This window comes from Camelus bactrianus, chromosome 15 (assembly GCF_048773025.1).
Source record: "Camelus bactrianus isolate YW-2024 breed Bactrian camel chromosome 15, ASM4877302v1, whole genome shotgun sequence".
Taxonomy (NCBI): Eukaryota; Metazoa; Chordata; class Mammalia; order Artiodactyla; family Camelidae; genus Camelus; species Camelus bactrianus.
The window spans coordinates 21,303,426-21,326,411 of record NC_133553.1 but is presented as its reverse complement, the minus strand read 5'-3'; the positions used below and the strand labels follow the sequence as shown (position 1 = coordinate 21,326,411).

General features: G+C 47.2%; 1 protein-coding gene and 1 long non-coding RNA gene across 4 annotated transcripts in view; one reads left to right on the top strand and one right to left on the bottom strand.

The window, feature by feature from the left end:
* TRIB2 (tribbles pseudokinase 2) overlaps nt 1–12,905 on the bottom strand; it is a 24,635-nt gene extending 11,730 nt beyond the window's left edge. The window contains exons 1-3 of one of the 2 annotated variants that reach the window (XM_074341681.1): nt 11,906–12,905; nt 11,014–11,746; nt 5,841–6,133 (exon numbers count right to left, since the gene is read on the bottom strand). In XM_074341681.1, coding sequence (XP_074197782.1) covers nt 5,841–6,133; nt 11,014–11,283 — 563 coding nt within the window. In that variant the 5' untranslated portion in view covers nt 11,284–11,746; nt 11,906–12,905. The remainder of the gene's footprint in view (nt 1–5,840; nt 6,134–11,013; nt 11,747–11,905) is intronic. The other variant, XM_074341682.1, reaches the window with a different exon arrangement.
* LOC123614627 (uncharacterized) lies at nt 12,319–22,986 on the top strand. 2 transcript variants are annotated; one of them, XR_006722058.2, is made up of 4 exons: nt 12,319–12,457; nt 17,021–17,106; nt 20,466–20,676; nt 20,917–22,986. It is a non-coding gene; the product is annotated as an uncharacterized LOC123614627 (long non-coding RNA). The 2 variants fall into 2 exon arrangements; XR_012499220.1 differs by lacking the exon at nt 20,466–20,676.

Genomic DNA, 22,986 nt, shown 5'->3' with positions numbered 1-22,986 from the left:
ATGTTGTAGTTAGAACAGGGTCTGGTATGGTGGACCCGAGATACAGTTTCACTAAAATGTAAGTCCCATGAGAGCAGGGTTTCTGTTTCATATGCCAGTGGAGTACCTCCAGCACCTAGAATAGTGCCAGGCACATACTGGGTCCTCCACAAACATTTGTTAAGCAAATACACGAATTTCTAGATTGTTGGGGTATGAGGCTCAAAGCCTCAGATGCCACCCGAGGGCAGTCATGACAGCTATTCTTTCTAAGTCCCTGCAGGGTGCCAGGCTGTGCACTGGATACTTTTAAGTTCATTATCTCCAACCCACGTCAGAGAAGGCAGGCCAAGGTCAAATGGTTAAGCAGAGGACTCAAAACTCTCACCTCATCTGCCCAGCGTCTGGGGGCAGTCTATCCCATCAGCTAACAGAGTAAGCCCAAACAGTAAACAGGCTAGCCAGAAATCCTGCTGAAGAAAACCCACTATTAATGATTCATAATGTTGTGTTAGGTTCTGGTGTACAGCATAGTGAATCAACTATAATTCAATTTAAAAAAAAAAAAAAGGAACACCTACTATTTCGTCTATTTCTAAGCACAGAATTTTGAGGAAGTTCGCCCCTAATGGTGACTTGAAGCCCTTCATAAATAAAATGGTGTCTTAAATAAATGTCACTTTTGCATAAATCACTAAATCAAATGGGAATGATGGGACATGTGTTCCTCGATGCGGAACTTTGAGAACAGTTCTCTTTAAAAAGGTGCCTCCGTGGGGGATTCCTAAGGGCTGGTCTTTCCGGGCTCCCATTCTGAGCCATGACACAGATGATCAATGTATCAGCACTTTCCCTGCCTCTCCCGCTCCATTAGACTCCAATCTGAGCTTCTCCAACTCAAGAGAAGAGATTTTCATCTATTCAGTGACCACCATGTTCTGGGAATAGCACACACGGCACAGCCTCTGCCCCCCAGGAGCTCCCGGTCCAGCAGATGAAGACAGACTCAAGATGCACACGGAACATAAGAACAGAGTGGGGGCAGAGTGCAAGTGTTGGGGTGGAGGGTGGGCAGGTCACCCACACATCCTGGGAAGAAGGCTGGGGGGAGGGGAGCTTTCTCTAAGGATGGGCAGTGTCTGAGGTGAATAAAAGTCATCAACATAAATAAGAGAATCCCAGGAGCCCTGTCTCCTTAGAAGCAAAAAGGTAAGGTGTTTTCCTAAAGTATGACGAGCCTACAGCTTAACCTGAATGGCTATTAATAAAAGAAAGCGGAGTCTGGGCTCCAGGGCTCCAGCGCCTGCCCTCCGCACTTCTTAGTGTGGGAGGGAAAGGCCTGCACCCGACAGGGAGCTGCAGGTCCCGAGCCCGGGCCACGGGGTTCCTCCCAAGGGTCCTGGCTTCCCTCCTGCAGAAGCGGGCACTGACTGGCTTCCACAAAGCAGAGGAAATGAAACCTGTGACATCAAGAGATACAGATCTTCTAACCGAAGAAGAAACACACATAGAAGCAGTCTTCTCCGTTCACATGGGTATTTCTGTGCCAAGAAATGTCAGCACTGAACTGTGCTTGGGGGCATGGAAGAGAGGGGGGTCAGGTGGCCAGGAGCCTGGTCCTAAAGGGAAGGAGGAATCCAGCTGGTAAACAAGGATGGTGGTGGGAACGATGCCCCCCGCTTTCTTTAGGTGGCCCCCCTGCAGCGCCAGCTCGCACCGGCGTCCAGAGCGCTTCACGTCTGACTCAACATGCTGGCCCTGTGTCACCAGGAGGGCCAGACACCAAGTGTAGAGGAGGCTGAAAACAGCAGGGGCAAGCACATGCTGGTGGCTGACTGTGCGCCAAGCATCAGGTTCACTGCAGTTAATTCATTTAATTTCATGAGGGAAGCCTTCTTGTTATGATGAGGCACCGGGGCAGAAGAGGTTAGGTAACTTGTCAAAATTAAGTTTGTGAAGAAGTGCAAGAGGCCAGATTGGAATCCAGACAGCAAGCGACTCCCCACGGGAGTAACCCGCCTTGTCCCTTAGAGGCTGGGACTGAAGCCTGGTGCCTCAAGGCACAGGCTGCCTGGCAGACGGCTACCCAGGGCAGCACGAGCGGCGCTGGAGGGCATGGGCACACCCTTTGGGGATTTGGGCACTGACTTTTCTCAGATCCAGGGCCCCCATCCACGGGAGCCCCTCCTACTCGCACAGAACATCTCAGATTTTACTACAGGAACTGTGGATGCAAAAGGTGTGTCCAAAGTGACTTCAACTCTGGGAGGGGTTTAACTTCCTCAAAACACAGATATGACGGAGGCTCTGCCCTGCAGAAACTTCCCGGCAGGGGCAGAAGCGCAGTGGACGGTCCAGGCCTGGTGGGGCGGATCCCACACTCCCTGCCTGTACTTCTGGTCACCTTCCCTTTTGTACATCTTGTTGACCTTCTTGTCCCTCTTCTGGCCCTTCTGCGCTGCAGTTCCACACGCCATGCACTTGACCTGCCAGTCTCCCTCTTAACACGGATCCAGTGATTATAATTAAACAAAAAAGCAAGGAGGATGTGACTTAAAGCTGAACCCTTACATCACCAGGGCTCGACTCTTCACGGAAATGGCTGCCACCTTCTCCGTGAACCTCCAGAGCCCTGGGAACTGCTCCCCAGGACGGTGCTACTTGATCAGCGACTCTAGGACTGGCTGTTGACTAGCGAATGCCTGCCCTGCTCCGTGAGTCACAGAATCATCCAACTCTCACATCCACCCTACAGAGATGCAATTATTATTCCTGCTTAGAGGAAACTGCAGCTCAGAAGCATTAACTGACTTAATCGAGTAGCTAATAAGTAGTACAGCCAGAATTGGAATCTGGCTCCAATAAAACAGAATAAATACATAAACATAAACAAATAAAACAGGGGCAGAAGAATCTGAGCTGCTGCAGACTCAACACAGAGGCAGCAGGCACAAGAGCACCAGGTCCTAACAGAACACTGGGTGCCGTCTGTGTACAATGTCTGAAAAGCTACTTGTGGGCAACTGACAGTTCCAGTAAGAACGTTTTCATGGATGGCCATGGACTCAAAAGTTATAGATGGCCCAGAATTGAAAATCTATGCATAAGAAGTCAACGCAAAGGCAGGCCTCTTTCTGGACCAGGTGGGGCACAGCCAATTTCACTACGCAATGCTTTCACCTTCGATCACTTTCAAGCTCCGCAAGGATGGAGAAGCACATCCTTGAGAGGGAGAAGACTGATGTGCAAAAGAGGTGTCTGGTGATGTGAAGCTAATAAAGCAGTGTTTCCAAAAATTTCTCCTATGCTCTACGCCACCCCCCCCAACCCCCCGCCCAGGACCAATGCCTCAAGGATCAGAAAACAGACACAAGACTCCATCGTTTAACTCTTAAAGTCTCTCAAATTCAACCCATTGTTTCTCACACTTAGATGCCATCAGGAAAGAAGGAAGCTTTAGTCCTGTTGGACTGCCTATTGATTAGGACCAAAACTGAGGGCTGTCAGCAGCACAGCCCCAAACAGGTCCAGGGCCCCTGACTCCTGTTCCCCTCGGGAGGTGCAGAAGAGATGCACCGGGAAGCCACTGTGCAGAGCAACCAAGAGAGACTCTAGCATGAAACTCAGTGGCTTTTGGGAGACACAGAGTGTGCTGAGTGACAAAACCAGTCTCGCAGTGAGAAGTCGAGAGCTTAAAAACCAAACAGCGAGAAGAAAGAAGGCTATTAAACATCAGTCATCTTTTACAAAATGTTGATAGCTGGGTGGGAAAAAAAAGGTCCTATCAGCTACTGATAAAATTTAGGATGTTCTCAAAAAAAAAAGCAACCTTCTCAGAGATGCCCAGACAGAGGCACTGGTCGTGTTTGGAAAAGCAAGTCCCCTGGGACCTTGGCGTGGTTTGGGGCAGAGAAAGAGCTCTGGAGGGAAATGATAGGATTTCTAGACTAGCTCCGTTGTCAGACCGGCTGTGTGACCTTGAGCAAGGTCACCGTCACCTCCCTGATCACATGGGGAGCTCTCTTTCCCCCGATGGTCCCTTGGGAGGCAGGGCTGCCTGGGCTCAGGTGTTCAGACACGCCAGGATGGCTGATGACCAGCTTCCTACCTACCTGTCACTTACATTTTCTTTTTCAGGAGGAAAATGCTCTTTGAAGTTAAAAAAGATTGCGCTTTGACATGCTTGCTCCAGTGGAGTGTCCTGGTTTCACAGTCACATGAGATACCTCTTTCTAGCTCTTTCTAGAAAGGGTCACACCCTTCTGCCTATGTCAAACTTAACTCCAGACTGAAATAAGAGAAAGGTAACCAGGGCCCCACACTCTAGATCTTAGAATAGCACCCCCCACCTTCTTTAGTTTGTTAATAAAAGTAAAAGCCATCCGCTATCAGAGCCTGAGATAGTAGCCACCGTGGATGCATATGATTCTCCTTTATGGGTAAAAATATGGAACAGTAACTAACACCCAGGAAATCCAGCGGTCCTCTGCACCTTGCAAACTCAGCTGGATTATAAATGTTATCCATTGGGGTTAAGTAACCGCACGCCCTCTCACCTGTGCTAATCCCAAAATGCTTCCCAGATACTTGGTGCCCGATTAGCTCAAACCACGAAGATGGAAAAACCAAAGAACACACCACTAGATTCCTCTCATTTGGATGCCATCAGACTTCTAGAAGCAGGAGCCTAAAAATATCACAGGCCACTGGCATGGATGGCAAACTAACTGGAAGACAGACAGATTTGACAGCAAGATCTGTGCCAGTCACATAAAAGGTACTCCAGGAATGTTTGCTGAGTGACTGAATGATGTGCGCCAGCCTTGTATTCAGCTGGTCCTTAATAGCTTTGTGACAATGGAACCTCCACTTCACTAAGTACTTTCCTCATGGGAGATGAGGATGCCCAAGACAGTCACGCACATTCCATGACATCATGTACCCAGAGCCCCTAGAACATTCTTGGAATAGTCAGCAATGAATATAAATCGGTTGCCTCCACTCCTTTAACAAAGCACATTGTTAAAAAGAAAAAAGTCACTTGAAAGAGTTTTTACAATCAAAGTCAGCTGGAGGAAAAAGCAGAGCCCCCGTGGGGTCTGCTAAATAGAATGTAATGAGTTAATGGAAGAGCCATGAATGGGGCCCAGATGCCCAGCATCCTGTCTGGCCGTGTCCTAAAATAACCGAGACCTTCCGACTGCCGAGCATGCACCCTGGTGGTTTCTTCACCTGGAATGCCAGTCCTTCTCACGGGGCCTGTAAGCTCCTCACCTTTCAAGCCTTGGCTCCAAAATCACCTCTCCTATAAAACCTTTCTTGATTCTCCAAGTCTTCGTTAGAACTGACATCCCAGCCCCCAGCCCCCCTCTGACCTGTACATACCTGCACGCAGGGCCTGTAACACGTCTTTCTAGGTCAGGTGACTAGCTAATCCTGGTTTTCATAGTACTGAGACTTGTGATTCACTCTTAGGAGTAGACTCAGGGAATATCTATGGAATGAGTGAATGCATGCATGAATGAATGAATGATAAATGACTGAGGCCAGGCGCTGAACATTCTGAAGGCAGGATTTTCAAAATCTTGCCTTATTCACTCTGAAAATGCCACACAGGCTTGCAGCCACCTTCAGAGCTCACAGCACCAAAATAAATATGATTACCGGGTCACAGAATATCCTGGCACTTGTGAGCATTTGATAACATCTTTAAAACACTGCAGTATTCATCTCTCTTAGCCCTTCTGCGCTGCTGTCTCACCTGGACCGCAGGCAGCAAAAAATGCCAGGCCCCAGAGGTCCAGCAAGATGCTCTGAGCAGCCTATAATGGTGCCTGGGTCTGGACAGGAAGGAGACTCACCTCTCTTCGTCCTTAAAGATAAATTTCCGCAGCTTGAGATCCCGCAGCACCAGCCCCCCGTCGTGGCAGTGGGCCACTGCCGAGGCGATCTGGTAGAACAGTCTGGCCGCCTCCTCCTCCCTCAGCTTCTTGCAGGTGCGGACGAAAGAATGCATGTCCCCATAGCTTCGCTCAAAGAACACATAGGCTTTGGTCTCCCCCAGGATAATTTCGGTGATCTGGTTGATGTTGCTGTGGGCAGACAGGCAAAAGCAGGGGGCCAGGGACTCCTGGTAGCAGCTGATATCAAACACCTGGAACAGGATTCACAACAAGACCAAGAGTCAGAGGTGCCCCTTATACCACCAAACCGCGGGACGCGGACCCCTCCCACAGACACAGGCCTTTGAGACGGCAGAAGGCATGCTGAACCTGGACCCAGGTCACACAGCACCTGCCTCCTGCCTGCTGTGTGGCAATGAATAAGTCACTTGACCTCTCTGAGCCTCCAAATGTTCATGTGTAAAATGAGTAAATGATACCTGACTCACAGTGTTGGGAGGATTACAGGAGAAAGTGAAGGTAAGAGTGCTTTGCAAGATGTAATACAATTCCCAGATGGTAAGGTGGATTATTTTTTCTCTCTATCCCAAATGCTTCTGTTTATAGAAGAATTAAGGCAAAAAGCGGAGAGAAAGTGATCCATCCCATCCTACAAAGACAATACTTTATTTATCTTCCCCCAAAAAAACAGTACACTCACACCATACAAGTATATACAACCTATTTTGTGCTACACAGTTGGATTATAAGCAATACACAACATGCTAGCAATTCATAGATTAAATATGTAGACTTTGCCTACAGGTTACCAAATTCAGTACCTTCATTTCACAGATGTGGACACTGAAGCTCAGACAACATGTCAAATCAGGCCCCCAGTGGCAGAGCTGGGAAAGGACTCAGCCCTTCCTACGAGGAAGGCAGACACACTCCTTTCTCTCTTCTCTCCAAGATATCTAGCTCAATGAATCAGTTATGCAATGATTTTTCTATGAATCAAAGTTAGCTGGTGAAATGCCACCTCATTGTGGGGTTCCTTAGAAAGAAAATCCACCCTCAGTACCTTCTGGAAACAGACCTAAGAGGAATTAATTCTGCAGAGATTTTTTTGAGGTTATAAGAAAATGCTGTCAATCATTTCAAGCCCTCCACTACACCAGGAATACAAATCTCTGGGTTTGGAATGTGGTTTTACTATCTGCCTGGGAATGTGGGTGCGATGAGTCTATTCGGTGACTGCAGGAGTCGGGGCGGGGGTGGGGGTGCTGTGCTGAGAGCATCCAAGGCCAGGACTGCTCTAACAACAAGGCACTGAATGTTATCCGTTCACCATCATTTAGTTTCTTAAATCTCTTTTTCATTAGTTAGAACATACTCTCCTTGACCAGCATTTTGCATTGTGGTGGGGGGAAATACTGGCCTAGAAGTCATCAAATTTGAGCATCTAATCCTGGCTTGGCTACCAACAATCTGGATGAGGTGGATAAAACACTCAGAATCCCTGGGCTTCCCTCCTCTTCCTAAAGTGAAGATGTTGATTTACAGCACTGTTGACAGGTTTGGGGTCCAGACCCCCCCTACCCCGAAAATCTGATTAAAGGTCTGTCCCTTCTTAGCTGACAATGCCCATCCTCAAATGCATGCACGAGGCTGGATTTGTTTTCAGGGGATTCACAGGCTTTCCAAAACCCATCCCAGGCCCCAGGCTGCCATTTGAAATCCGTGAGTTAAGTCACTCTTAGCTTCAAAAAAACAAAAACAAAAAAATCGGTGAGTCAAACAGGGCTAGTAAGAATGTCAGGAGGTCTGGTGCTAACCCTGGGCAAGGAAGCAAAGGAACGTTGTGAATGAATCGTCATGAAGCATCTCAGGAAGGCGGCAAGCTGCTGCCACTATAACCTAGAATTTAAGAATGAATTCTTCAATGTCTCCAGAAACCACAAATCACACCCCTGATACTGTCAAATGATGACCTGGAAGCAGTGACCTCAGAGGTCCGTTCAATTTGGAATCTGAAATGCCTGAGTCAACTTTAACACCCAGACTGCAGGCAGCAGAAACCCAGGAAAGCCTCAAAAATTTCAGAGTTATAAACGCTTTGCAGTGGCTACTGTAAATACTTTGCGTTACATAACGGGGATGTTGTGTTCTGAAGCACCAGACGGCAGGCTCTGTCGCCAATGCTCATGGAGTTAGGATTATTTATAACATACTTCCTGTTTCAAGCTGCATTTTTTAAATAAATAAAAGGTGATTTTTTTTTTTTTTTTGCTCAGCACCTTTAGTCTATTATCCTATCCCACTGCTGAAAAACTGGATGGATACTGAAATTTAAAGAAAAAAAAATCAAACATATTCATGGCAGCTTCAAAATGTAGCCTTACCCTTTGTAGATGAGATCAAATTCCAAGATGGTGGACAGAGCATGAAAAATAAAGCAAGTACTTACGTTTTCCCAAATGGGTAGGAACCAAACTTTTATTAGTAGCTATAACAGGCATTTATGGGCTTGGATTGGTATTTAAAGTATCAACTTCAAGTGCAAAATCAAGCCATAAGCCTGGTTGACTGCTTTTTTTAATGTTTAATTTAGAGCCATGTTATATAATGTGACAGTTCAGATAAGGCAGTGAGATTAGGCCATCATTAATAGCATTTGCAAAAAAAAAAAAAAAAATGCCCATTTTGCCAAGATAGTAATTACGTCAATCTGCACAGTAGCCACAAGCATTTCCATGAAAACGATAAATCAAGAGCCCTCTAAAGCCCCCTTCCTTCGTTTGCCTAGATTATAGTAGGCACATGGAGACAATAAACAGGCTTGATTATTTGGGTTAAATGACTGTCCAGTCTCTCTCCTCCAAAATAGTGTCCTCTAGAATTCTCTACAGTTCTCTGTACATGGCATCTTTGCATTGGATCTGTTTTTGCAGACTTTTTCCTTGGGTCAACACAGAGGCAGGAGATAGGAACTCTATATTCCAAGACTTCAAAAGAAACTGGATACTATGTGCAGATTGCACTGAGTCTTGCAGTAAACTAGGTCCACAGTGTCTATTTGAGAGTAGTTCATAGAAGAAGCCTTATAAAACCGCTGGGAGCTTCCAGGGATGTATACAACTATTGCTTGCATAAGAAGCCTCCCACATCACCTCTGGTAAAAAGGCAGGGAAACAGAAGCTGCTCTGTCTTAAAGGGATGACCTCTGTCAAGCACAACAATGATACTGCACTTAAATCCACTTGCAGCCACACAGTAATTGGTGAGGGGCTGATTCAATCTCTACAATAACTAAACCAGCAGATTTAAGTACAGTTTCAGGCCAGAGAGCAAGTCTACTAATGACACTGTAAGGTCAACCCAAAGTTAAATATGTCTTGAAAAATCTAAAGGGAGAAAGAAACGGCAGGGGCCAGAGTCACCTCTGCCTTTAAACAAAGAAATAACGGGCGAGATGCTCCTGCAGAATTTGGCGGCAGAGTTCCTTTACTTAAAAGCGTCTCCAGCCTTTGAAAAATATTAAAATGCGGCACTGAAGTTGAGCAAAAAGAGTGAAAACACTCACTGCTGGGTGACTGTGGCTATTTCATATGAGAGTGGCAGTTCTGTGGAATTCATTCATTTCAAAGGATGACTACCCTATTGTACAACATTGTAGGTCTTCTGAGAATTTAGTCTGGCTCTGAATAGCCTACTGAATTTTAGTTAACTGGGAAGAGCTGCTCTGAGTCTCAATAACTTGGAGAAGATGCAAAATATCAAATGCTCAGTACAAGCAGAGAGCAATATTTACAGAGTCTCTGATTCTCCCCTGAGGTCTGAACTGAACAATTGCAAAACCTTGGAGACCTTCACAAAATCCATTTTTCACAGTGCAATACTCCAGTCCTCTATGAAAGAAAGCAAGTTCACAAAGCAGTCTGGGGTTGATGGTGAAAGTGTGATGCATTATTTGGAGCATGGCTGTGCAGAGTGCCCATTCCAAAGACAGCAGGAGTCCACACTCCTTACCACCTCCTCTCCCAGCACCCCCCCCCCAAAAAAACCCAACTGCGTGCAAATCTAAAATTAAGTGACAATGAATTCTTGATCTATGTCCAATTCCTGGGTATGCTCTACCGTATGTATGTATGTATGTATGTATTTTTAATTAATTAATTTATTTTATTTATTTGCAACTATTCCCCGGCTCATCCCCTAATCCGGAGTCCTGTGGGCGCACGCACACAAAGACACACAGACACACTCAACACAGACACAAACCAGTCCCTGTTCAGGGTCAAAGACGAAAAGGAAACTGAAGTGCCCATTTCTGGATCAGCACTGTGGATCCCCCCCCAACACCCCCGAGGCTCCAAATTCTGGCCTCTAAACCGCATTAGCAAAGGTGTGCGTGTGCGGAGGGGGCGGTGAGGGGGTTTCAAGCACGAAGGTCTGGAGATAAGAAACCGAGACAAGAGCAAACGACCCAAAGGATTCACTATTTCCTACACCCAAAGGTGCGCCGGCGGCTTTGATTTCCACCCCCAGCCCTCCTTTCAAGGCTCCGGGCTGAAGAAAGCTCTTTGTAAACTCCTTCCCCGCGCTGGGCCCCTGGGCTCAGCCAGAGGGGACACCTTTGTGTGTCTCCTTTAAAGAACACTTACGGAACAAAGGTTCAACACCTGCACGCTGCTAGGAACAATGGCTGCAAAAGGAACCCAGTCATCAGTGCCTTAAAATTAGCGGGGGATTCCCTCCTCGATGTTGGCAGGGGAGGGGGCTAGACCGAGGGAGACCCCCGCTGGCAGCGCGACCCCGCGGCGCGCACAGGCGCTCCACGAGCCTCCGGGAGCACGCGTGGCCGTGGCCCCAGCGCAGTCCCGCCGCCCTCCCCGCCGCGGGCTCTCCCCAAAACGCCCCCGCCGCAGCCCGTCCCATTGTCTGCAACGCTCTAAAAACTTCGCAACTAGTCGAACATGAACAAATAAATAAATAACCCCATTTAACGAGACCAAGGCTAATTACCCCGCGAATCTCCCTCCCCCCCGACTGCAGGGCTGGGCGACCTTCCGCCCCCTCCGGCCCCCTCCGAAAGGCCGCGGAGCTTTTTAAAGGACAAAAAAGCAAAAGCCAAGCCCGGGCTCTTTACCTTGCACACCAGCTCCTCTCCACTGTGCAGATGCACGGCACGAAAAACGTGGTCTCCCTCCAGAGGTTCCAACAATAAGTATTTCCCGATGCAAGAAACGCAATGCGACAAGTTCGGAGTCTCAGGCGGGCTCGGGGAGCCGAGGTTCGGGCTGAAACTCTGGCTGGGTTCGGCGGATCTTATAGACGACAACTCTTCGAAATCCTGGGTTTTGTTCCGCGATCTCCCATATCTTGCTATTGTGATGGGGGTAGACCTGTGTATGTTCATGAGTGTGAGGATCGCACTCGCCAAACAAAAAAACCCGCTGGAGAGACGAGTCGCTGGCGAGTGCGGCTGCAGGCGCCTCCGGGTCACGGATTTTAAAAGGGAACGAGAGGGGAGGGAACGGGAAGGGGGCTACGTGGAGAAAGAGTTAGAAGCCCTCAAACGGGCGCCGCCGGGCACCTTGTCTGCTCCGAGCCCGGCTCCCGGGGGTCCTCGGTCGGCAGCAACTCGGGTCCTTTTGTTGCCCCAAAGCAGCCAGCGATTTGCTGAATCTTCGTACTTTTAGTTTCTCTCTCTCTTTCCCTTTTTCCAACGTGGATCTAGACGAGTAACCAGATTGCTAAGGTGGGGAGCTGCAGCGCCGGGTCTCCCGAAGCGATCCCCACGCAGGTTTCCCAATCGCAGACGGGGCGGAGGAGCCCTGCCGTAGTTTGTGTGCAGTCTCCGGGGAGCGCACGGCGGCTGCCTGGTCTCAGCGCGTTAGAAACCAAACAAAAAGAAAAAGGAAATAAGCACGGGTACCGGCTCGCGCCGCACCGCAGACAGAATCCGCGCTGCACCCCCTTTTTTGGTGGAAAGGGTGGGGGGCGTGGAAGGGGGGGTGCCGGAGAAAGTAGTTACCTACGTTTAAACTGTAGATGGCGTCTGAGGCTTTTCCAAGATCGCAAGAGCTCTCCAAAATTTAAACAAACAGACAAAAAAAAAAAAAAAAATAGCAAGGGAGCATTTAACTTAGAGCGGTCAGCGCTGCCAACAAAAGACTGCAAAAGCTGGGCACGGAGTTGCTGGCCGGGCGCAGGTACCGCGACAAAGCCCAGGGCTTGGCCCTCCGGGCGGAGGTCAGCAGGGGCTCATGCCGTCGCCGCTCGCTCGCGCTCCAGATTGTCCTCCGAATAAAGAGAGAAGTGCGTGCAGGGACGAGGGTAGATCAATGGTCTCCGATTTCCCCGGCGCAAGCTTCCGGGGGGTCCTGCCGGCGCTGGAAGGGATTGCACCCCCAGCCGAGTCAACCCGCGCCGTTCCTTTCTCGCTCGATAACTGGATCTTGCCTTGGAATAATTTGCAACCACTCCGACTCCCCCTACCCTAAACCCAAATTGCCAGGCGGGGGTTGTTTTGGAGAAGATTGACGGCGTTTCTTCTTCTTCTTTTATTTTTTTTCTTCCCCCACTCGGAGGTAAGAGGAATGTGTATTTAAAATTGAAGGGGACGGCCGACGGTGCCCGAGGCCAATCCCCGAGCTCAGCACGCCCGCATCTCTCGGCGAGGCGGTATTAATAGTTACTTACGTGGCCGGGGATCTCGGAGCGAGCCGGGCCGTGTGTGCGCGCGCGCGCCTCGCTCCCGCTCGGTCTCCCCATTCAATGTCACCGACATATTTCTACGGAGCCTCCGCCCCCCTTTCCCCGGCTCCGCGGCACCAGCGACTGGCTCAGCCCAGAGCCGGCCCCGCCCCGCCCCGGCCCGGGCCCCCCTCATTGAACCCGGGGCCCATCAATCAGCCTTGCCGCTGCCAGTCCCCGGGCGGCTCCCTGCGCCCGCGGGCCCCTGCCACTGCCGCTGCAGCTCCCGGCCCGGGGCGCGGGCGCTAGCCTCCCCGCTCGCTGGCTGGGCCGGGGCGATGTAAACAAAGTGCAGCATCCATCCATGGCCCGGGTCTGGGAGGGAGCGCACCCGCCGCGGGGAAGGAGAGTCCCGGCGCCGCCGCAGGTCGGACTGCGCGCCCTGCTGCAGGCGGCTGGGCAGGAGTCGCCGGGCCACAAGTACCCAAGCAGCTCCAGCGGTGCCTAATATACTCCTTGCTTCCCAGTTCATCTTCCTGACACTTTTCCCCAGAAAGCCAGACATCCTCTGAGCATCAAGGCACCGCTGCTCAGATGCTGCACTCAGCGAGTAGCTCTCTGTGGAGAATACGCTCGCATCTGTGGTGCCGCAATGAGTTTCAAAAATTAGTTTCATTATCTTTTCCCAACATTCTCCTCCCCTCATTTAAAAAGAAATCGATTGCTTGCTTTTTGTTGGTGTCACCCTCCGGGTCCCGCCCCTCACCAACGCTGTGAGTCGTTTCTGCAGAAGACCAACTGAAGACACTTTTTAACTCAGACCAAATTGACTCACTAATTCAACGCGCCCAGAGGGCCTTGGCCCATTGAAAGACACCCCAGCACCCACACCTCCTTCAAGGCTCCAGGCCCCCAGCCAGAGTGCTCCTCCCTCAGCGCCCGCTTCCCAACACACACGTGGACCATAAAGACTTTCAGTACTGAGAATGTGGGGGCCACCGTTCTGCTCTGGTTATTCTCAGCTTCCCCAGGAGGTGCTGGTCCCCTGGATTAGGCAGAAACATACCAGGAAAGGGGCTTGAACTCAGGAAGAGGCCTTAACTTAATGTATCCTGGTAAATCAAGCCAGCTGGTTGGGGGTTAAACTGAAAAAAAAAAAAAAAAAAAAAAAAAAAAAAAAGCCCAGAGACTGGGAGACTGGGAAAGAGGGGTTAGAAGACTCTTGAGGGCCTCTGAGCTTTTACATGCATGTATGCATATTTTCCAGTGGGGGAGAGAAAGGGACCATATAATTTATTGCCCAAAGTAGGGCACTTCTGAGTAAAAAAGAGAGCTCTGTATAATTATGTCCACTCGAGCATATTTACAGTTTATAATGATGCACAAACAAGTTACTCTAGTGATCATGAGTTCCTGGGAGGTTGGCCAGAGAGGACCTGGACCGTTCAGCCGGCTACCACAGTGCCGCAGAATTGGAAAAGAAGGTGGAGAAGTGGTCTCATGCCTCCTGGCACATCTCACCATCCAATTTCTTGCAAAGCTGCCTAGGACTCAGTCCCTGACCTTCAGGGAACTCATCTGTCCCCTCAGGCCATCGCCGTGACTGCTGAGCAGGATCCCTTAATCCGTCTTGTCCCATGAAGGCTCCTGTGCTGGTGCCCGTCTCAGGAACAGACCTGAGGCAGCCTCTGCTGCTGGATCAGAAAGAAAGTGCCAGGCTCCTCTGTTCAGTGGCCACCAACCTTATAACTAGGGGCAGGGAGGCCTTGTTCCAGCCCCATCTGGGCCTCTGATTTCAAATGAAAGTTGAGTCAAGACGTTTTGTTTTTCCTCCCTACGTCCCCTTTCTTCAACTGTAAGATGAGAAGACTAACACCCGCCCTGCTCAGCTCACGTGATTGCTTTAGAATTATATTTTTTCAATTCCAGGAAATCTACGAAGGTTTACTATAAGCCGGGCCCTGTGCTGGGTGTTAAGGATTCAAGTATGAGTCAGATTTGGTCTCTGCCACCCAGGAGCTGAGAGTCCAGCTTCAGAGAAACACGTGGAAATACATCATTTCATTGTGTAACAGTGTGGCAATTAGATATCAAGGCATCAGGGGAGCCTAGAGGAAGAAACAGCTTTTCCTGGGCTTCAGGGAGCTTTCCCAGAAAGTGTGATTTTTTTTTTTTGTTCACCTTGAATTAATCAGCAGCAAATAATATTAAAACCTACTAGGCACCAGACACTGAGTATAGAGAGACAATGATTTTAAGAAATGTATTTCCTGTCTTTGTGGATCTTGAAAAAGTTCTGTGAGTCAGAAAATAATAGGGAAGGTGGCACAGCTGAGTGGGGTTTTAGAAGGATCACACTGGAGGTCACACGGAGTAAATATCAGTGGGCTTCCGGGAAGAGAGAGCCATCGCCTAGAGAGATGAGGAAAATTGCAAGCATACAGTGATGTGTAACTGATGCTCATACACAATTGACAATACATTCATTACTTCCGATGAATCACACATTGGCCACAGTTCTACCCACTTTTGACCTTTGAAAACTACTGTAGGGCAGGATAAATTACATAATTTATACCAAGTGTCTTAAACATTTTTATGTGTATTGACAATAATTCATCTCAGATTGAAAAACACATGTAGTTGGAAGACATGTGTGGGAATCTTTATTCATTCACTTTTTAGCTATAAGACTAGATGAATTTAGAATATCTTAATTATAAAGTGGAATTCTAATCTGAATTTTAACTAACACATGAAAATTTTGTAGATACCTTTATAAAGCAACTTGCACAATGTCTTGCATATAACATAAAGTTATTATTATTATTGGAATATGTTCACAGAAAGCAATCCAACATGTAGTAGTAATAATAATAATAATAATAGATAAGATGCTTACAGTACCAACAAAATGTATGGGAGTTGTTAAATATACAGCTGTAGGCATGGTTAAATATAATTATGTAGCTATGATAAAAGATTATATGGCAATTGAAATAAGGATTATAGGAGGGGAGGCTAGAGCTCAGTGGTAGAGTGTGTGCTTAGCATGCACAAGGTCCTGGTTTCAATCCCCAGTACCTCCATTAAAAGAATAAATAAATAAATGAAACTAATTACCTCCCCCCAAAAAAATTTAAAAGTAAAAATAAATAAGGATAATATAATTACATGGAAATATTAACCAGTCCACTCTGTAGGACAGTCAGATCCAGGTGCCATACATCACTAGCCTGCTGTATATGCTTTCCAGAACATTCTCTATCTTGTAATGTATTTAACTGCTGTTTAAACCACTTCATCACTCATTAGTTCATTCATTTAGCAAACATACAAACATACCTCTAAGTGTGAAGCCCTAAGCTAAGCACTGTATTGGTTAATCAAATAAACGGTTTTGGAGAACAGTTCCTAAGCCTCCACTGCGTCATTTGAAGACTGATAAATACCACAGGTGATGACATTCATCTTTCTTAAACAACTTTTACAGCAAGTCATACCTAGGCTCAAAACTCTGTGACAACCTTCTAGGACAAATTGTAGACAATGTCACCGCATGTTGATGTGCAGGCTGCGGACCACACATGTCCAGAACATTCCATTCCCCAGTGAGGTCGTTGTGAATGGCACCCTTAGAGTTGTGCAAAACCCAATCTCCTAGACCATACATGGAACGTTGGGGGCTAGAATTCAAGAACTTCCCAAGGACTTCACCTCCCAGTCTTCTTGGTTACATGCCCACGAGCTGTTCACCATTCTGTGGACTCCAGACTTCCACCTCTATGCCTAAGACTTGGGTTAGACCCTCCTTGATATTTGATGCCTCTCTTTTTCCCTGAAATTACTCTTTTCCAAGGTGTCCCCTCCACGTCGCTCAACAATTTTCAGCTTAAGTCATGTTTCCCAGTTCTCTTATTTGGCTTTATGGCTGCCTCAGGTTTTAAATGGTATAGTTAGCATCCAGGAGGTATGGGTGTGCTTGGTCAGTGATGAGGTGGTCTGTGGTGTTAACGCATGAGTTGCAATCCAGCTGCTCTGATAAGAGAATCTACAGATTTCTTAACATCAGAGTCAGTAAAAGTCACCAAGAAGATAAGTACTTCTAATGACTCCTCTGTGTTGACTCCAGAAAGACTTTCTGTCCTTCCTGTGTGTAAGGAGGAAGAGGGAGATCCAGGGGAGAGGGTGCTGCAGCCACCAGAGATGCATTTGGCTAAGTTCACTGTGATCCTAAGATTCACACACCCTCATGATGGAGAGATGCATTTCCGGTGGGGACATGGCCTGTGGCCCGCTTCCAAGCTTCATGTCATAAATTGCTCCATCATTCTCTGTTACTAACTTTAAAAATTGTAAAACATTAATCGTGTCTTTTGAGTGCTACACCAGCACTTTCTTTCTCTCTGGTTCTTATACAACTTATCAAAATAGTTATTATTACCCCCACTTTGCAGATGAAAGAACTAGGACCCGGAGAAACGAATCCACTTTTTCCACAGTCGCTCACTGCTCAGTGGCCGTGCTGCTCACGTGTGTGTTGGTGAGTATATGCCTGTGTGTGTTGAGGAGAAAGGGGGCAGGGGGATGAATTTCCTCTGAAACTATATAATATTCACTGCGTCATGTTGCCAGTCATACTGTTTTACATGTCTAAACCTCTGGCTTGAATGGCCCACTTAAAATCCTTCTGTAACAGTGATTTCTTTTCTCAATCTTTTTTTTTTCCCAAACAGCTGGGGCTTGAAAAGTAGTTGTTTCTGTATAATGTGATTTCTAGCAGTGGCTATTAAAAAGGTGACTTTGGGTTTGTGTGTTTGTTTGACCTTGGCTATGTAGGGGCTATGTTTTTCTCTTTGGCTAAATGGTCCACCAGTCAAAGTTTAGCGTATAAATGCAGCAGCAATAGCCACGTTGGAACCAGTTTTTTTCCCCCCCAGGCCCTGGTGTTGTAGCTCATCCTCCCATACAGGAAAAGAGTTGTTGAGTGCTTACAAGTGAAATGAATACAGGAGAATTTTCATTGTTCTTGCTCTTAGAGGAGAGTGGGAAACCTAACATATGGGAATTTTCTGGGTACGGCCAAGTGTCTGCCATGCTGTCGGGTATTCCTGAGCAGCTAACGAACAGAAATGAAAATGGGTAAAATGATCCAGCTAGTCTAGGACGTGCTACAAACTTACAGGTTACTTAGAGTGCTAGGTTCCTGTAAAAATGAGTTCAGTCTGAAGGGTGTTCTGGAAAATCTTGTATGTGTTTCCATACGTGGCACATAGACCTCGTGGAAGGGGTCCCACCGCTCTGTCTCGTGAGCTTTAGGCCCCCCATTGGCCCCATTTAGGGCCCCCCATGGCACTTCGATCCCTTGCCTTTCATGGAGTGGAGGTACCAGTACCTTCCTTACAAAGGGAATTGGCTGGATCGAATGATCATTTACGTCCCTCTTCAGCTTTTAAAAGCTAACCTTCAGTTTGAGAAAAACAAGCTTGTCAGCAGTAAACTAGTGTCTGAACAACGATGCATTGAGTTTTCGTCCCATTTGGGCCCTGACTTGGCCAATTAGCAACATGGCCTCGGATGGCCCTGACTGCTCAGATTAAGGTCTATTAAGAGTTCGTAGGTGCAGTAGGTTTGCCAATTTGCAAAGCATTCTTATGTATTGTGTCCCATTTAATCCCCACAACAGGGCCATAAAGGAGGTTCCATGACTAGCCTCAGTGGAAGAAGCTGAGGCTCAAGGAAGGGAAATCACTACTCAGCGCAAACCCAGTACTTCTGATAGCAAAGCCCGTGTTCGCTGTGTGACATTGTGTCCTTCCCACACGGCCCCACTGCTGCTGCATCCTTGCTCCTTTGGTCCCCTTTCCTCCTCATTCTCTGTCTTCTCTCTGTTTCCTTCCGCAGATCGTTTTAAATTTAAAACAGTTTGAGGGTCCTACGTTGGGGCTTCCTGCATAGCATTTCATTTGATGGTTTCATCTGACAGTTGCAAATCAGGAAAGCATCTCTAAACAAAAAGGCAACATCTATAGAATAGTAGCTTCTGCCTCATGAGCCCTGGATCCCCCGGTGGGCTTAGAGCAGAGCACATGCATCATGGCGACTCACTGGCTTGCTTTCCGCCAGATGGCTAGCTCCTAGCAATTAACCCAGTGCTTTAGAAAATGTGTCCTGCTGTCCATGTGGACCTGAGCGGTGGTGTAAGATCTTGGATGTGTAAACTGAAGGAAGGTTGAAGAAATGAAGTCCTTGGTTCTAAATATGAGGTATGCATCAAGGCCCGGGCTTCCTTCTCTTCATCTGCATAATAAGAGAGCTTGCTAACAAATACGACTTTTAGAGTATTTTGCTCCAGGGAAGTAAGCCGCTTTCCAAACCACACAGTTGCTCAGTGACCACAGAGCTTGACCCCTGACAGCCTCAGGAACCGCATCTAGAGAACAGTTAAACACAAAAGTCAACTAGCCATCATCCGAGAGGTTGAGAAAATGTCTATTGAGCACTTACCCCGGGGTTCCGTGGCTCTGTGACCTTAGGGCAATTACAGAATATCCTGAAACCTTTGTTTCTGGTTCTTTAAAATGGCACCGGCATAGCACAGACCTTATAGAGTTGTCGTGAGGACTGTGGACGTGTAGGCACAGTGAGGGTTAGCCCTGACCGCAGTGCGGTCAGCACTCCATATCCGAGGGTTCCACATCCATGGAGTCAACCAACCACAGATCAAAAGTATTTGAGAGAAAAAATTCCTGAAAGTTCCAAGAAGCAAAACTTGAATTTGCCTTCATCAGCAACTATTTCCACAGCATTTACATTGTGTTAGGTATTATAAGTAATCTGCAGATGATTCAAAGTATATGGGAGGATGTACATAGGTTATATGCAAATGAAAAATGTTTACGTAAGGGGCTTGAGCATCTGTGGACTTTGGAATCTGACAGGGAGCAGGGGGGTTCCTGGAGCCTCCCCACTGTGGATACGGAGGGCGCCTGAACCGCCAGCACCACCACCGCTTCTCTTAGTATGAGACAGACACTGCTGGGATGCCCCGCCGGGAATTTGGGATCCATCAGGAGCCACAGAGTTTCACCAGGGCAGACCAAGGGTCTCTCCCACTTCCCTCTTTTCAGAGTTCACTAAACTTTCTGGAGGAAACACAGGCAAAGCTGGCCCAAGAGCATATTTTGAAAACTCTTTCCTTAGCTCATCATCTCCCCTCCGACCAGGGCCCTTCCTAGGTCATCTCAGGGGAAAAAAAATAATTTAGCCTAATGCTTATAAGAAGCCCTAAGTCCCCAGATGGTGAGAGAGAATCAGCCCTCATTGTAGACCACAGTGTTCTAGACACAGCGTGCAGGTACGGGGCCATTTCAGAGACAAGCATATTCAAGAAGATACTTCAGGCTTTCTGCTTAAGCCAGAGGAGGTTTTTTTCCCTTCTCCCTTTACTTTTGCTTTTTTAAATTGAAGTATAGTCGATCTACAATGTCGTGTTAATTTCTGGTGTACAGCATAGTGATTCAGTTATACATAGATATATATATTCCTTTTCATATTCCTTTTCATTACAGGCTATTATGAGATATTGAATATAGTTCCCTGCGCTATACAGGAGGACCTTGTTGCTTATCTATTTTATATACAGTAGTGTGTATCTGCAGATCCCAAGGGAGGCTTTCTTGATGCGTTACATAGCCAGGGCCCAAACTAGGGAAGGGAAATAAAGTGCTTACCTTAGGCACAAAGTTTAAAGGGGAACCAAACCCTCAGAAGTCAAGGGAAATAATATTTTAATGCAATAAGTAAAAAACAAAACAAAACAAAAAACCCATGATGAAAACTATATACAGATTTTAAATAAAGAGTAACTCAGTATTTCTGATTATGTTCCTTTTGCCTCAGGCTCCAGATGGCTGGTCAAGCCCCGTTACTGATCCTGTCTTTTCCCAGAGGAGGGGAGAAAAGAAAGAAGGAAATTAGCAGTATTTCTTTTCCGCATTTAGATTATGACAAGCACTTAGCAAACCCTACTTCCCATTTTCTTCGTGGTGGCAGTGAATGATACACAGGATTAATCCCATTTACAGGGGAGAAAAACCAAGGTGCAGCAAAGGTAAGTCACTGTTGTTGGCTTGTACAGGCTGGAGAGAATTCAAACCCAGAGGAAGTGGTGGTGGCTGAGTTCTTTTAAAAGACAGTGTATTAGTCAGCTCAGGCAGCCATAACAAAATACCCCTGACTGGCGAGCTTAAACAACAGGAATTTATGTTCTCACAGTTTTAGAGGCTGGAAATCCAAGATCAAGGTGTTTGTAGGGTTGGTTTCTTCTGAGACCTCTCTCCTTGCCTTGCAGGTGACAACCTTCTCACTGTGTCCTCATATGGCCTCTTCTCAGTGAATACACTCCTGGAGATTTTTTCACCACCTCCAGGCATCTCTGTTCCTCCTCTGCTCTGGAGTCCACACTGCCTCCCTAGTGCCATAGCATCAAATTCAGACTCCTTCCCCTGGTGTCTTCTCTGCAGAAAATGAGCTCATCTGTCTTCTTATAGGGGTAACTAACCCTATTGGATTAGGGCCTCATTCTTAAGCCCTCATTTAACCGTAATTACCTCCTAACTGGCTTTATCTCCAAATGCAGTCACATGGAAGGCTAGGCCTTCAACAAATGAATCTGGGGGTGAGGAGAGACACAATTCAGTCTATAATAGACAGTTACTGTGCTGTGGGACTTTGTTATTACAAATGTCACCGTGATTACTAAGACCATATGTCTGTCCTTAGAATTTATGATTCAGTTGAGTCATGAAAGATTTACATAAAGTAATACTACCATCAAGTCAGCTATAGAAACTCCAATTATAAAATATAAACCAACTAAAAGCAAGCAGGGAATTTTGTTTGCCACTTCATCCTTTAGAGTCATCCTTGGCAAAAAGCAGGGGAGATAGAGATATGCCTAAAATACATTTGGAAGCTCCAGAGAAGAAAAAGAATCTTTCTAACCAGGACATGAAACAAGGAAAGCATTTAGCCTTGATGTCTTCACAGAATATTAGCAGGTCAAGACGGAAGAGTGTGTCCAAGAGAAGATACCATGAAAGTCCTGGGATAAGGTGTGCCTGAGGCAGAAGCAGAGGCTGCAGAGAGGGGGGCCAAGGTCACTGTCAGGCCATAGGGGGATGTTACTGCTGAGCTAAGATGCCAGGATTTCATGCCATGGACGAGCTGTTCCCCTGGCCTCCAGATGGAAGAACCTTATTGGCCAGAAGTCACATGGTGTAGTGGAAAGTGCACTAGACCCTGTGCTAGCTGAATTTTCTTCTTCTTTTATATTCTTGCATTAGTTATCTGTTGCTGCATAACAGATTTCCCCACACACACAGCTTCCGTTTCCAAGGCCACTCATATAGGTATTGGCAGGGCTCAAGTCGTTAAATGTTGGTAGACTGAGAAAGCTCAGTTCTGAGTCACATGAGCCTGTCCCAAGGGCAGTTTACAGCATGACAACTTGCTTGTTTAGAGCAAACACCCAAGAAGAGCCAGTGACAAACGACAAGCCAGACGGAAGTCACAGGATTTTACAGCTAATCTTGGACATGACATCCCACATCATCTTGCCATAGTCTGCTTGTTAGAAGCAAGCCACCAAGGCCATCCCAAACACAAGAGAGGATTCCACAAGGGTGTGACCACCAGTGATAATCAGAGCCTTGTCAGAAGGTGCCTGCCCCGGCATTCTCTGGGGTGGCCTATTAGAATCTTGGGGTGACAATCACTATGTTTAACAGGAAGGAGTGGAAGCTGGAAGCTGCTGGACTACACCAAGAGAAGTGATACACTTCTGATTTTCTTCAAGAATTCTTCCCTCGGGCATGGTGGCTCCATGGCTGAGCAATGGACTATCTCTGTGTCTCCTCCTCCCATCTTGATGTACCTTGAGATGCCCAAGCCTTTCCCTGGAATCTAAGACCAGGCAGAGAATGCCCCCATTTGGAGACTTGGAGGCCCTGAAGACCTAGCACCACTTTTGAATTTCCCTCTGTACCCACAGTGGCAGGACAGTGATGGATGAATGTTGGTGGTTATCTTGTTTTCTGGATAAATCAATCTGTGAGTGGCCTTCTTCTAGAAGCCTGGTGTTGTGGAAAGAGTCTGGACTTTGGAGTGGGGCAGAGAGACCTGGGATGGATGCAAATCTGCCCATGCCTCTGCACTTCTGTGACACCCCGGGACCCTCCGTCTGGGCTTGAGTGAAAGGGGCTGCATCTTGTCATCCAGTCTTCAAATGCTTCTTGGATGTTTCTAAATGATTACTTTTTATGTCCACATTTCACAACTAAAATGATTTCATTGTGTTCTGAAAATCTACTTAATTGAATGTTCTCTTTGTCAACCCAATAAACTGCTAGTTTTGCAATAA